Raw genomic sequence first — 15,603 nt, forward strand, 5'->3', positions numbered from 1 at the left:
GGTCCCAGCAGAGCTGGCCTGCCACAGCCCAAGCTTCTTGTTTTGGTTAAAAAATGGGTCTTTTGGCCTTTCATGCCTGGACATTCTCTGGGACTCAGATGTTTGTGAACCAGGCTCAAGGACTCTCAAGTTCAAGTCACTGGCAGATTGGAGAGAAGACCTAGAAGTTCTAAGTGTCTGAGAGGAGGGATGCAAAGCCTCATTCAGTGAGACTGCAAAGTCACCTGAATGGGAAAGCTCGCCCTATTGCTGGCCTTGGCAATGGCACCTTCAGGTTGTCTCCTGTACGGGTTGATGAGGGAGTGCAGGACCCCAGGTCTTAGTGTCAGCCTTGGCCACAGGTTTCAATGAAATTTAGTATGTTGGTTAGGAGCGTGCCAAAATCAGAGTAACTCCCCTCCCAAGGGGACGTTCAGTTTTCAGTTGTTAAAAATACACCCTGAGACAGAAATTTCAGGACACTTAAGTGACTTTGAAATCCATCCAAAGGTTACTCTGTTCCTTCACTCCACACATCTCAGGCATTTCCGTGTTGGTCTCAGCTGCCATGTCAATGGTTTATTCTTTTTACATGTTGGAGCAGATCTGGACCTCCCAAAACATTTTGGGGAGAAGTAGACTTAGAGGGATTTTCCCTGCTCTGTGAGAGAAGGAATTTAGCAAGCATTAATTTGTCTAAGAAGGTGGCACAAGTTTTGATGTGATGTGCTGGAAAATAGTAATAGTCACAATTTATTGTATTCCCCCAAGAGAATGGGATGATGTTCCCATAGAATCTTGCTCATCCTGTTAGCAATAACTTGTATTCTCTTTCTGATTCACACCAACAAGGATCAGAGGGTGTTGGTGGGGGAAATGATACCGTGAAATACAGTTGGTTTTTTGCAGGGATTCTGAATGTGTGGCTGGACTAAGATAGGAAGAATGTTTGCCTTGAGGCTGATCATAGTAACCACCCCACCCACCATCATCTATTAAGGATTTACTGTGTGGTCACTTTACAGTCATCCAAGTAAATTTCCATAATCACCTGATAAGATGGGTACCGCTTTTCAGAAAAAGAAACATTTCTGGAGGGTAAGTAACGCAAATCATACAGCTGAGCCATCTGTCTGCATCTCAAGCATCGAGGCAGCATTTGGCCTCTGTGGGTGTTGTCAAATGTGCTGGTCTCTGTTAACTCAGGGTTTTGGATTAATTGGTGGAGCTGCTCATTTCCATAAAAACCCAGGATGCAGTCTGCAGCCTCTATTTAAAGTGAGGTCCTTGGACGAGCAGCCCGGCAGCACCCGGCAGCTTGTCCGCAGAACATCAGGCACTCGCTGGAGCTACAGCACCAGATCCCCAGGCAGGCGCACGTGCATCCAAGTTTGAGCCGCACTGCTTTCTGCTACTACGGAGGAATGTATCCTTTACTCTCTCCCTCCCCTTCGTCTCATCTTGTCCAGTAATTTTAAATTATTTAAAAGTTACAGAAAATCATAGTGTCTCAAAATGGCTTACCAAGAAACACTCAAAGCTGTAGGATCAGAAGCTTGACATGAAGGTTTCTGCACATCTTTGAATTGCTTTACAGAAAGAAGAATCCAGACATCTAAAAGATTACAATTTCAGAATTCATAGTAACATGGGGATCTTCTTGGTGTCAGAACTGAGTTCTTGCTGAGGTGTGCACTGGGCGTGTCCCCCAGGCAGCTGCAGCACAACACGGAGTCCCCCTTGCTGTCTAAGCCTTGTTGTTGGAGGGGAAGGGTGAGGACCAAGCTGTCAACAATCCCAGACCTGCCAAGCCCCATTTGTCTGTGTGCCTGCCAGGATTCTAAAACTGCAATTGGGAATTCTGACTTTCACTGAATGTGCAAATCTGTGTATATACAGCCTTGGTGAGCTGACCCCGTCAGGGATGACTGTGATATACTTTGTCTTACAGGATTCAGAATCCATAGCTAGAAGAGGTAATAGGCCATTGGGAGGGCCTGCTTCTCCTCAGCCCGCCCCCACCCCGTGTGGGTCTCCATTCTGAAATTTCCATTCAGGTACTTCACAGTTCTGCAAGCTATGATAGGACTAGAAGTGAAAACATCGTTGGGGGGATTCAGAGGACATCAGGCTTTGTACTAGGCTGTGGAACCTGGTGTACTTGGGCTTGTATAACTTTCTGGTCCCTCAAAAGAGGCAACATCAGAATATTGAAGAAAATCAGAGTCACTAAATATAGCTTGTCGTTTCTGCCCAAATTTTATTACTTGAGCCCATAGTTACCAGAATTATTCAGGGTGAGCTTCAGTTTTGGCAGGACAGCATTAACTTGCATCTGTGTTAGCAGTATTGCATCTTTGCACTCTGAAGCCAGATAGATCTGAGTTTGAATCCTTGTTTTAGCACTAGGCCCTTATTCTAAGCCTTTTTTATTTTTTAATTTCAGGCTTAGCATATTTTTAATGCTTACTTTCTGTCACTTAGAGGATGTATAGCAGCACATAAAGGACACTGCATGCGTACCCACCATGGCAGCTTTGTGTACCCAGCTGTCAGGTGGGACATGGAGCTCCTGCTGCCCAACTCTCCAGGCTGTTCGAGGTCTGAGCAAGGGCACACTTGGCCACAGACAGGAACAGGCAGTGCAAAGGATGAGGTGCTCCCTCCACACAACTGAAACGTGTCTTTCTCCAAGTCTCTCAGTTCTCTGGTGGCCTTATTAGTTTCAGAATAGTAAATGGCTAATGTATTTATTCATGATGGCGTCATTGGCTTTGGAAACGTACTTAATTTTCAAAAATTTGCTTTAATGCCTTCATTACTGCACTCCTCCAACGCTTTCTATGAACTATTTTAAAGGCAACTGGGCATAGAGCACAAGCCCACTTTTCTAGCTACAAAATGGACATGCCTGAAGTGTACACCCAGCTTGCATCACCTTCCAGTGCCCTGCCTGGAGATAGAACAAAAACTTAATCCCCAGGAGGCTTCTGAGGGGCTCCAGGGAGTCACAGGATTCCTTAAAGAGGGGAAAGGTCAGACCCTGATCCTGATGACACTGTCAAAAATTCTAGAACTTTCACAGTTTAAAATATTTTACATTTATACAAAATAGTCATGTATAAAATGTTTTTTGTGCATTTTACATTTTTAAAAAGGAAAGTGGTAATTTCAAATGCCTTCTGCTTACATGTCATGTAAATAGTTAGGAGCCCGTATTTTTTACAAAAACTATTTGTGGAGATTTTCATGACTGTATGGGTGTTTTCAGTTGGAGGACTTGCCAAACCTGTGTTTTCAGGCACACACATGATCTCTGCTTGGGAAAGTGGCCAGTGCCACTATGCAGTGCATTTATACATGACTCTGATTTGGTGTGTGCTGTGTTGGTCACCACTTAAAAGTAGAGCCAGTGTGCACAATTTGAATACATAAAAATTTGAAAATATGTTTAGCCAGTCTACTCTTCAGTACATTTTAAGTGTCAAGTGGAAAAAAACAATAAAAGGAAATGAATGAAGGAAAGGAAAGCACTTACCGAGTTCTGTCAAACACAAGAGCTTCAGAGGAAACACTGCTTCAAGACTGTAGTGTAGTGTGTCCCTCCTCATTGATTTAACTAAGTGGATACTAAAAAAGAGCATCACAGAGGCATTCATCTTGGTGCAGAAACCACCTCTCCCCACTAGGGGAAAACAAACGAGGAAGCAGCGTGGCAGGAAGACCCCTCTTGAGAGCAGAACAGAATTTAGACTACAGCCAGCTTTCACAAAGCTGTCAGCAGTTTATGGTGTTCAGCTATAAATATACCACCAAAAGCATAAGGTGTTACTCTTAAGAAAATGGCATCTTCATCAGATTAAAAAGCTCTAAAACCAAAAATGATCCAAACTTAAAATTTTGATTTTCCTTAACTCTGTGATCCGTTCTGGACACAGGGCCCAATTCTGTCTCTTGAGAACTAGGCAACCCCTGGGCAGAACTAGCTTAATTAGCACCATGGCCATCCCTTTATGCTGATAGTAAACCTAAATATTCACCTTATAAGGAATTCTAAGCTCAACCACATTTACAAATGCTCAGCCCTCGGGGTTCCAAGACTGCTGGTCTTGGGACACCTTAGTGTGACATTTATGACACCGCACAGCTTTGAGGCATTTGTCCTTGGCTGGAAATGTCACACCTGGGAGCAGGCACACCCTGCAAGAGGCTATTCCCTTGCCACCCAAACAATGAATTAGGATGAGACAAAGCAAAAATAACACTGTTACGGAGACATCACTGATCCCTGCAATGAATAATAATCTTTTGACTTCTTTGAACTGGTAGGCAAATGGAAGAAATCTTAAGAGCTGACAACATCCTAGCTGGTAATTAAAAAAATAATTAGTATTCCAGTTTGAAATTTGATTTGGTCTTTCACGGAAATTTTCCCTCATCTGGAGGTCACCAAATTGTACTAGCTTTTTTTTTTTTTTAAAGCAGCACAGGACAAACTTCTACCATCTTGAAAAACTTCTAAGCTAGCCCTTATCCTAAATCTTGCACCTACAAGTCTTAGAACGTGAAAGCTGAACTAAAGGATTCAAAGATGAAACGTAATGATATCATACTTAATATAAACATCTATTTCAATGTTTACTCCAGACTGAACAAAATAAAAGTGCTTATGAAAATTATAAGTCTGCCATCTTTAATTCTTAAGTTTAGACTTACGAAATAACTCGACATGTATTTTGTTGGTATGTGCTAATAAACACACATTTCTAAGACAGCAAAGGAAAAACCCCAGTCCAGAGCAGTCTGTCTGTGTGAAGCCAGTTAAGACACCGCTTCTAGTGCCTTGAGATTCTGGGCTGCTGAAATGGTTGCTGGGGAACGTATCTCCCTTGGCAGAGCCAGAAACCACTGACTAACATGTCTTCAAATAAGATCTACTGTGAGAAGGGCTTCCCCTCATTTCATCTGGGCTCCATTCCATGAAGATATAAGTTAGTGGAAATTACCAAGGAAAACACAACATCCCATACACAATTTATTTTATATAACTTGGTGTTTTCTTTTATTGAATCATACAAATTCAAATGGGGATTCCTGAATAATCTTTTGTTAATTTACCTTTGGCAGAAACAACAGATTCCAAAACAATTAGTAGCATCTCATTTATTTGTAGCATAAAAAAAAATTCTGTAGCATATTTTCCAAAAACATAGTCTTAAACAAGTGTGCTTTAAAAGCTAACTGGTAATGATCTGATTACTATCATAGCTTATTTAAGAGAGCTGTTACTTAAAGGACAGACTAGACATGTATTTTTTAAAAAAACACAATTTTTGGTCATGTGAATGATTCATGTTCAGATTTCAAAAATAGGAAACATCCTAAAGTGCATCATTTTATTTATAATCTCACTCCTTGAAATTATAGCAATCTGCAATGTAAACAGTAGAGCAAAGAATTCCAAACTATATTTTTATGTACATTTAAACCTGTAGGATTATGTACCGTCTTTGAGTGTGGATTAAAACCAGGGCACTTCCAACACATAGCTCAAGCTTCCATACGATTAAGAGCAAACTTAAAGGCATTCTTTTTCCCCATCCTTAACATGCAGCTAACAGAGGAGAGCTGCTACCTCACTTCAGCAAAGGAAAATGTTGCTGTCAATCCCATTAGACCAGCCAGTTTCTCACGACCCTTTAAAACTGAAAACTGGTCAGTATAGTTTTACATTCTTTTTCTTTTCCTTAAAACTATGCCCTTTAAGAAGGCAACTTTCAAAACATACAGGAGGGTGGCTCTGCTGTGTGTTCATCCTGTAACACTTGTCATCAAAGGCAGAGCTCCTGAAGCACCTTCTCTGGTCAGCCATGGCGGGCGGGCAGACGCCTGGGCTCGGCCTCGCAGAGCACAAAGGTGGACCCAGAACCCACTGTCCTCAGCGCAGGTGCAGGAGTTAAAGTAACAACACATCACAAGGTGACGTCAAGCACACTGAAGAGATGGATGATTTGGTGTCTTACATTTCCTGGTCCCTCCAAAATGTCTAATATAGACAGCTTTGTGACAGTCTTTGAAAAAAATTATAATTGGCCAGACAGAATGACATTTTTTTCTTTTTATACACGATCTCGAAAATAGTGTCATTTAGATTCTGCCTTGGGCTGAGCTCTGAGGGCTACATTTACCCGTCAGTTTGGGTATTTTAGTGCAGATATTTTTTTAAAAATTAAACTCTGGTAAGTACTCAGGAGGCTGGGAACACAGGCCCCTTCTCTCCCCTGATCCTCTGTATGCAGGCTAGGACTTAAGCAAGCCCCTTTATGTTTGGCTAGTGCCACAACAAAACAGCCCCAAACAGGTTGCCATAAGCATGCTGGCCTGGCTTGGTATTTGATGATAAAAATCTGAGACTGGTAAGTGCAGTCAGTGTTCAGGAAAGAATCTCCAGGCTCTTCTCCCATCAGCTGGTTTTAAAATCAGCCTTCATACAGCTGCTTACCATCTCTCTGTCCTCTGCAGATGACCCGGTCCTAGGCAGGGACCAAAATTCCTTGTCAGCTGAGGAAGTCCTGAAGAAACACCCTGAAGATGATGACTGCACTGCCATTGTGGGCAGATGCACCTTCCATCTACCTGAGGGCTGAAGGGGAAACCCTTTCACACACGTGAGGAAGGCGCAGCTCTGTGGAAAGGTCACCAGAATGGCAGCGGCAGCAAATAGGGCTCCAATGCACGTTTGCACTTAACTGGGTCCAAGGAGAGCACGGCCCTCCACAGCAAGTTTGCTCTATAGAATAAAGTCCTGAGCTTGTTTTTATCACAGTTAGACAGAGAATGGTCTCATGCTTCTCAGTTATCCGGGGAAGACCAGTGTATATTCTCTGTAGATGAGGGTTGTCTAATGTAGTGATTCATCTCTGCTAGTGTTAGGAAAGCTCCACTACTCTGTGTGTGTGTGTGTGTGTGTGTGTCTGTGCGCACGCGCATGTGCACACACTGCAATCTTGACTTTCCAATTACAAAATGCCTAAGTCAGGTCACATTGTCTTCTTCCAGCCAGTTTCTAAGGCAGGCAATGGAAACAGGAGCCGATGCCAAATGGTCTAGAGGCAGAAGGGCCGCATGCTTTGCAGGGCCAGCTCCAAGGCTGCCTTCCAGAGCTGCTCTTTCTCAGGGGAGAGTAAACTCTCACTGCAGCTGCCAGCCCCCTGTGCTCGGGCGGGGGTCGCCCCTCACATGGACTTGGAATCCGTGTCTCTCTTGCTGATGAGCACCTCCAGGAGCCTCAGTTTTGCCTTTATGTGCTTGTATTCACTGTATTCTTCAGCCATAGGAGTGCGGTCTTCCTTCTGGACATTTCTAATGCAAATAAAGGAAAAAAGGTCTGAGGATCATTTCCTGTCTTTGCTAGATACTATTCATCGGGCAAATTATCATTGTGTGTAGAAACATTGCAGTTTATCAACTTGTACAATCAGTGTTGCCAAGTGGCCCTTGGTCTTAAGACTGGAGCTGGATTTAGACAAATAATGAAAATGTTTCACCCAGAAGGCATCATGCAACTGAGTTTTTATATAATTAATCTGGCATCTTGTATGACAAGAAGGCTAAGAAATGCAGACATTCTCTCTAAGTATGAATTCACATTGAGCTCTCATACACCAAAATCCTTTATTCATAATTAATGTTTTCTCATTCTTATATATTTCATCTCGTGAACTTTTAAATTTTTAATTAGCAACTAGTCCATCCACAACTTAGTTTTTTTTTTTTTTTTTTTCAAAAACAGATAGTACTCCTGCTTATCATAAAACAGTCTTAGAATTCAGCAGCTGGATTCCATAATACTACTATAATAAGCCTTTATAGTTTGAGTAACTTTCCATGCATCCTATTTATATGCACAAGTATTCGAGAGCTTATAGGTCAAGCCCTGTGATAAGTACTTTGTACCCATGATCTAATATAACCCTTATAACACCTTGATGAGACGGAGCCATTTCTATACTACACATGTTGAAACCAGCACAGGAAATCAGATAACTTGCCTGCTCTTGGCCACTATGCGGTGTGCGCTGCTGCTTTGCGTTTTATGGGAAATTGCACATGGCAGACATTCAAACGTAGGCTCCCTGCCTTTATTATTAAAGGGCAAATGTGGATAAGGAGGATAGCATGGGGCTTAAATTGTTCAATGAATTAAAAATAAACCAATCTTATTCATACCCTGCCTTGTTCTAGGAAAGGATTCTATCTACTGGTTTCTCAGGGGGCAGGCAAGGAACAGGTGCTCAGGAATTGGAGCATCTGGAACGCAGGCCCCCGCTGTACTCTGAGGGGCTTCACTCTCCTCAGACATGAAGTCATGGAACCAGTTTATCTCCAAGTCCCTCATAGTTCTAAACATTTTTGACAATTAAGTTAATGTCCTCCATTGACATTTTCTTAAAACCTGGGCGTTGCATAATTCTACATGTTTCCTCGTGTATAAGATATCTGTGCATAATGTGACTTAGAATATAAAAAAGGATAAATGAAAAAATAGGCTTAGATGAAAGATTGGAAAGATACACATCAAAACATTAATTCTGATTTGTCTTTGGTTATTATTATTTTGGGAATTACTACTTAAATTTGCTTACCTATATTTTCTAAATACTCTGCAATGGGTGGGAAATGAAAAGCAAATGTTTAGGCATAAAAATATGAGACATATCTAAATCAGAGATCCTAAAAGTAAATTTACACAATAATTGTTAAACTAAACTGAAATACAATGTATTTTAAATGACAAAAATTTTTATGGTGCTTTTATTTCCCCAAACTTTCAAGAAGTATAAAAGAGGACTCAAGAGAAACAATGCTTACATAGCTTCAGTAATCTGGGTTAAAACCAATTTAAAACGATAAAACCTAACTCCAATGTAAGAGATGCAAATCTGTTCCTGGTTCTTTCCTCGGGTTCCTACTGTGACTTTCAGTAAGATGTTTTGTGTGCTGTTACTTGTAAACATGAAAGACTAAATTATGCCTTAAAATTCACTGGCGAGAGCCAGCCCATCAACCAGGTAGATTTACTGCTTTTCTTTTTTTTGGATATGAAGTCTCGCTCTGTAGCCCAGGCTGTAGTGCAGTGGTGTGATCTCGGCTTACCGCAACCTTGGCCTCCCGGGTTCAAGCAATTCTCCTGCCTCAGTCTCCAGAGAAGTTGGTATTACAGACCTGTGCCACTGCACCCGGCTAATTTTTTGTATTTTTAGTAGAGACAGGGTTTCACTATGTTGGCCAGGCAGACCTCATGTCATCCACCCACCTTGGCCTCCCAAAGTGCTAGGATTATAGGCGTGAGCCACTGCACCTGGCCGACTTACTGCTTTTCATACATATTTTTCATTTAAACTTGGCAATTATCACCTTCATTTTTGAAATGAGCTTGAAAATCAGTAATACTTAGATCCCTCTTTCCCGTGTTTCTCTAGCTCGTTTTATTTAGAGATGAGGTCTCACTCTATTGCCCAGAATAGAGTGCCGTGGTGGACCATAGCTCCCTGCAGCCTCAGACTCCTGGGTTCAAGGAATCCTCCTGCCTTAGCCTCCCAAGTAGCTAGAGCTACAGGTGTGCCACTATGGCCACTTGGCTAACCTCTAGCTTCTTAAGAAAAAAGCACTGGTGCCACCACCAGCTGGAAACGCAGCTTCCTGCTGCTCATTGTAGATAAGAATTTGATGGCACAGGTTCGTTTCATAAATGTCAGCTGAATCTGCATCACTCTTGGGCATTACCCAAAGAGCATTTATTCTGGGAGGTCCACACAAATCCCATCATCTCACAGTCAACCTCTGAGGGTCCCTGGGCACAAACCCAAGGACCAGATTACAGGGAGGATGCAGAAGAGTCCCCCGTTTGAAGGCATTCCACAGATCTGACAGAAAAACAAAAGGGATGGGTGTGTGTGGTGCGGCGGGGTGGGGAAGGGAGGGCGGGGAAGACAGGCACTACCTTCCGTTCTGTCTGAAAAAGTTGTCTTCAAAATCCCGAAGTTTCTTTCGAATCCTTTTCTTTTCTTCTCTCATTTCCTGGAGGTGTTCCAGGAGTTCAGGTCTAAGAGAGAGGAAGCATTGCAAGGAAATTAAGTTAAATTTGAGTTGTCATAAATGTAATGAATGTGTAACTCAACAGGAGCTGTGCAGAAAGGGGAGGCAAATAAATCCAGAAACTGCTGAGGGCATTGAGGGGGAGCGGAAATGGATGTTTTCCATTTCCTGAAAGCCAAACATGCTGGCAACAGATCCAGCTTCTGGGGGTTCCTGCTACTTGGGAATTCTTAGGCCTCGTGAAATCCCACGGCACTTTGTCGTATTTTTCTTTGAAAGAAGATGACGTCTGTGCTCAGCATGTGTTAAGTGATGGGCTGTGATGTACAGAACCACACAGTGCCATTTAGAGAGAGAACTTCTGGTTGTTTAAACAAGACTCAAAAGTTCCCTCAAATAATATGGGCTGAAGCATATGAAAAAAGAATAAAAAAAAAATCAGTTTTATCCAGATACACCCCAGGTAGTCACATGTATTTTATCAGCTAATTTATTTAGATACAAAGGCTAAGATAATATTTAAGAGAGCTATTTTTACCAAAACATCTCACCGCCACCACCGAAATGACATACATTGAGGCAGCATGGAGATTCGAAAGCCCTGTGTCCTGGCTGCATTTTGATGGTATTTTATCATCCATTGGGGAAATAAAGCCATCAGCATCATCTTCGAATTGGTCCAGAAAGCATCGTGCACTGAAATCGGGTTTCAGAGTGACCATGAAGTCTGGCTTCACATTGCTATCGTCTTCTGACCCCTCCTCTTCTTCCTGGAGATACACAGCAACCCCAATAAAAATCTGGTCACTTTTTGGGGCACACTTTCATTATGAGTATCATTTAATAATCATTTAATTACCAGACACCATAGTTTCTTCTGTATCTACATTTAGCAATACATATGTACATTACAGATAGATTATTGAATATCCGTATTCAATATAAATATACACGTTTAATAACACAAACAACGTAGCCACTCAATAGAGAAAACAGACTGCAAAACTATTTTCAAATGAGTGTACAGCATGTTAATAGTTGTCAGGATGGGGTAAGAAGGAACAACCATCATAATTTATAACCTAAATCAGATGAACTAAAAGGATCCAAAATTTTCCAGCTGTGACAGTACAAAACAAAATTCGTCACCAGTAACCAGTGTTTTAAAGGATTCTACTACTTGTGTATCTCAGAGGGCTTTTTAAAAAAAATCAGTCTGAACATTTTCTGAAATAAAACAATACAACCTTTCTATTTAAGAATTGAGATTAGAAAATATTTTATGGTTGCTTAATGCACAGAATTTTAGGGAAATTTTAAGAAGACTGAAACATTATATTCTCGTGATTAAAATAAGAAAACTCAAGCTTTTCCAAAGAACTTCCAAGGGCCAAAAATCTATTTTTCAGCATACAAGTTTCTAAAAAAAGTATGCTATTCTCTGTATTGATAATGCAAATAGAAAAATAATAAAGCCAGATCAGCATTTCTTAGAGCCAATTTAAGGCTGTGTAAGCCTAAGGAAGAGATAATATCAGAGTCTGAAAGATTTCAAAAGAAGTGATGTACTGCCAAAAGGTAGTCAGACCACAGAGAATAACTTACTATCCTAAAAAAATTAAAAAATTGGTTCAGAATACAGCTATACGAAAAACGGTATGCACAGCATCAGTTATTACAGGTCAACCAAATGGCTTCAATGGCAGTGCAGCAAAACAATCTCCGGAGGCAGCAGCAGTTCCTGCTGGAGGGCAGAGTGCAAGTGTGCAAATGGTTCATGGTGAATTTTGGTATGTTTAATAATGGTGTTTCTGAAGAGAAATACTGTGAATAAACAAGCCACCAAACCAAGCAAAACAAAAAAGGACTATCATATAACTGATATCAAAGTATTGCTATGAAAATAAAATTGGCAAAAGCTAGGTGGCTTTTCCAGATTGTCTCGGCTGTGACTTCAGATCTTGAGTCTCTTTAAATTGTTAAAAACATTTAAAAATTTACAAAGTAAAATTGACTTTTTAAATGAACGCTTCTTTTTGTTTTATTAAGAGTAATAACAATTCCCATCAACATAGTTTTGATAAAAATTGAGATAATGTATGTCAGGTACCTCATAAGGCACACCTGAGACACTGGCTGTGCACATCAGTTTTCTGCTCCCTCTCTTCCTTCCCCTCCCCTGGATAAGGAAGACAGGGTAGAAGCACCTGACCATAACTCAGTGGAGGCAGGAATTGGGGCCTATCTGTTTACTGCTGTCCCCAGAGCTTGGCCAATGCTTGCATATGGCCAATAAATGGCTATTAAGCAGTCTAGTAATTCAGTTTGAAAAGAGAACTACAAAAAACTATTAGAAGAGCATAAACACCTGGGACAGCTAACGAAGTTACAAATAAGAACTTAACGGCCTTTAATGAAATCAGGTGTCTAGGTCTTATCAATTATATCCCAAAGTCCTGAGAGAACTTAAAAATGTGGAAGTCTGCCTTGCACATAGTGAGCACTCAATATTTTTTGAGATAAATGTAACAAAATTACTCTTAGTAGCCTTTGACAATCACGAGGAAAAATAGCAAACAGATTTTCAAATAAGACAATCATCGTAAGTGTTGTAGAGACTGGATAGATTCTAGAAGGAATTAATACATAGATAATATATAAGCAATTGGGAAATAATCAGTGATCAACTGATGAGACTGGTTCCTTAAAAATGAGTCACGAAAACGAACCATTTTTCCTTTTTTGATAGATGTAGTATTTGGATTTCAATAAACAACCAGGTAAGCAGACACTATGAAAGGAAAGCTGGCTGCCCACATTTCTGCTGAGTAATGAATGACTAAAGGGTGACGTGAACCTGAAGCGCAGTCTACAGCAGCCCCTGTGCCTGACCCTGCCTTCCTCAGTATCTGAGTCACTTGGACAAAGAAAAGGCGTATTCTCAAAATGTACAGATAATACAAAGCGGGTAGGGATATCTGATATGTTGGAATACAAAAGCTAGATTTAGTGTATTTCCTACAGCTGAAATAGAAGTATGAGATGTAACAAATTAGAAAAATTCAAGGCCCTCTAATTAGGAAAAAGAAAAGCTGGATACATCAGTGGCAATGCAGAAGTATACAGCAAAGTGTGAGCCATGCCAGGGCCATGAGCAGTGGTTCTCAATGGGGGTAATCTGTTCCCTCAGGGACATCGGGCAATGTCTGGAAACATTTTTGGCTCTCACGACTGGTGAAGGGGTGGTGGTGGCACACTACTGGCCTCTAATGGGTGGAGGCCAAGGACTCTGGTAAGCAACCCACAAAGCACAGGGCAGTGCTGCACAACGGTTACCGGCCCCAAAGGTCAGCAGTGCTGAGGCTGACACCCTATCCTCAGACAGGCCAAAATAAATAACTGTCCCAATACCCTGACAGTTGCATAGGCAAGAAATTGGAGGCATGAAAAGGTCTCAGTCATCCAGATCAAGGTAAAGACTAGTCTTTGGTTCACTGTTCTGATTAACATCATATCCAGATTAATGTCCAGTTCTGGGTATCAGTTTTAACAGCAACACTGATAAACCAGTGTGTGTGCACACAGCAGACCTAGGAGACCACTGAAAGGTCTGGAACCCATATCACATAAGAGTAAGAGGAACTTGGATAACAGATTGTCATAGGGTGTGGAGTGACAGTGGGCAGGGCAGGTGGCTGTAAATACAGGCAGTGCTCTCAGGGAAGAAGCAGTGTGTGTATTTCATGGTGCTCCAAAGGGCAAAACTAAGCCTATGGGATAGAATGCAATAAATAGATAATAACTATGAATATTCTAATTTCAACTGTTTTCATTAACTTTTTGTATTTATCAAACCTATACATTTTGTATTTATCAAACCTATACATATTATGTAATTAAGAAAGATAATTATAAAACCAATAATATAAGTTGTTAGCTATTATTGATACTCATGTAGTGAGTGACCTAACTGCTCCCATTGCTGTAAATGTTTCAAGCTTGAGGATGGAATCTCTCTGTAGGGACAATGTCTTTATTCTGCCGGAGAAGTTTTAGGGGGGATTCTTATGTTGGCTAGGAGAACTGACTAGATGATCTCTAGCTTACCTTGGGTTGGAAAATCTAGGCCTTCAGAACTTGACCTGGCTCTAGTTCATATACAGCTGGTTAGCTCCCAAAAGCATTTAAAACCAGGGGTGAGTTTTGGAGAAACCACTTAGATACAATCTTATCTGCACACACACCAAATTCTAAATTGGAATTGCCAAGATTTAGTACAGTCAAAATACATTCTAATAGGCCTGGCCAACAGGAACAAAATGAACCAAAAGACAGCACTGTTTACAAAAGCAAGGTAGTCGTTGCAAAATTATCTGAAATTTTGACCATGATGTGGGCCAGGAGATAAACCACAGCCAAAATATACTTGTGAAAAAAAATTAAGCTAAAGGATAAGAATGGGAAAAATGTCTTTTATATAAAAAAGAGCATCCATCATTAGGTTATCTTCAATTCATCTAGTGAAACCATTATTAAGTGTCTATACTTTGGATGTGTTCAAGAACACATTTTTATCTAGTAATGGTTCTATTGCATGCTGCTAAGAGAAACATGCTAATTTTCATACACACAATTACCCAAATTTCTCCAATTACTGTGGTTTCATTCTTGGGTGACATTACCAGCCGGACAAAATTTGTCTTTCATTAACATCAAGCTTATTGTAAGAAAATAGCTCTAATTTTTAAAGACACAATATAGTATACTGGCCCAAATTTCAAGTACCAAGTTTAGAGCATTTTCATGAAACAAGTTCTGCTTAATACAGTGAGCACAGTCATTGCCTAATACCATACAATTAGGCATATGAACTATTAAGATCTGCAAAAGGCAAGAAAAGGAATACATAAAAGAAGACTTTGTAGCTTGTGGTGCCTTACCTCAGACAAGAAAATGGAGAAGTTCTCAACTGGTTTCCCTCAGTAGACAAGAGTCCCCCATATACTGAAATAATCATTCCTAACTATAGCATGTAAATGACCACCCCAGGCTCGGAACTGTCACAGAAATATGACAAGTGAAACTCTTAAAACTCACTTCTGCTTCAGGTTTAACTCTTGCTTTGGAATTAAATGACTGTTAGAAAAACAATCACTGATTTTTAAAAAATGATTTCCCTTGATTTTTCATCTCTAGAGTTCTGTATAAGGCAGTCCAGTTTGTTCAGTTGTCTAGAAACAAGAACATGAAAGAGGCTGATCCTAGTACGGGCCAGTTAGGGTCCCACAGAGACACGCTGGTCTATGGGCACAGATTCCATCTCCCATTCTAGCAAAAGTAGTCACTGATGACAAGGATTATCTGTACAAAATCCGTATTACTGGAAAAAAAAAATCAGGACATATGTTCTGGCAGCTATCAGTCATTCACAGCACCTCATTTGTAAATTAAGAGCAGACTTTAAAATTAGTCCTGGGGACTAAATGTGCTATGAGACAGTCAAGAAGGAAAAGCTGGAAATATTGC

General features: G+C 40.8%; 2 protein-coding genes across 17 annotated transcripts in view; one reads left to right on the forward strand and one right to left on the reverse strand.

Annotated features, from left to right (window-relative positions):
* Positions 1-7,376, forward strand: part of HERC3 (HECT and RLD domain containing E3 ubiquitin protein ligase 3) — a 141,730-nt gene extending 134,354 nt beyond the window's left edge. For all 3 annotated transcript variants that reach the window (XM_003898946.4, XM_021939102.2, XM_021939103.2), the window contains 2 exons: positions 1,931-2,036; positions 6,502-7,376. The gene's annotated coding sequence lies outside the window, so the exon portion shown is untranslated. The remainder of the gene's footprint in view (positions 1-1,930; positions 2,037-6,501) is intronic.
* The window catches only part of FAM13A (family with sequence similarity 13 member A), a 388,692-nt gene continuing 378,102 nt past the window's right edge, over positions 5,014-15,603 (reverse strand). For all 14 annotated transcript variants that reach the window (XM_021939093.2, XM_021939091.2, XM_021939090.2 and 11 more), the window contains 3 exons: positions 10,651-10,847; positions 9,983-10,084; positions 5,014-7,341 (listed from right to left, as the gene is read on the reverse strand). In XM_021939093.2, the coding sequence (XP_021794785.2) occupies positions 7,215-7,341; positions 9,983-10,084; positions 10,651-10,847 (426 nt within the window). In that variant the 3' untranslated portion in view covers positions 5,014-7,214. The remainder of the gene's footprint in view (positions 7,342-9,982; positions 10,085-10,650; positions 10,848-15,603) is intronic.

The sequence above is a fragment of the Papio anubis genome, chromosome 3 (assembly GCF_008728515.1).
Source record: "Papio anubis isolate 15944 chromosome 3, Panubis1.0, whole genome shotgun sequence".
NCBI lineage: Eukaryota > Metazoa > Chordata > Mammalia > Primates > Cercopithecidae > Papio > Papio anubis.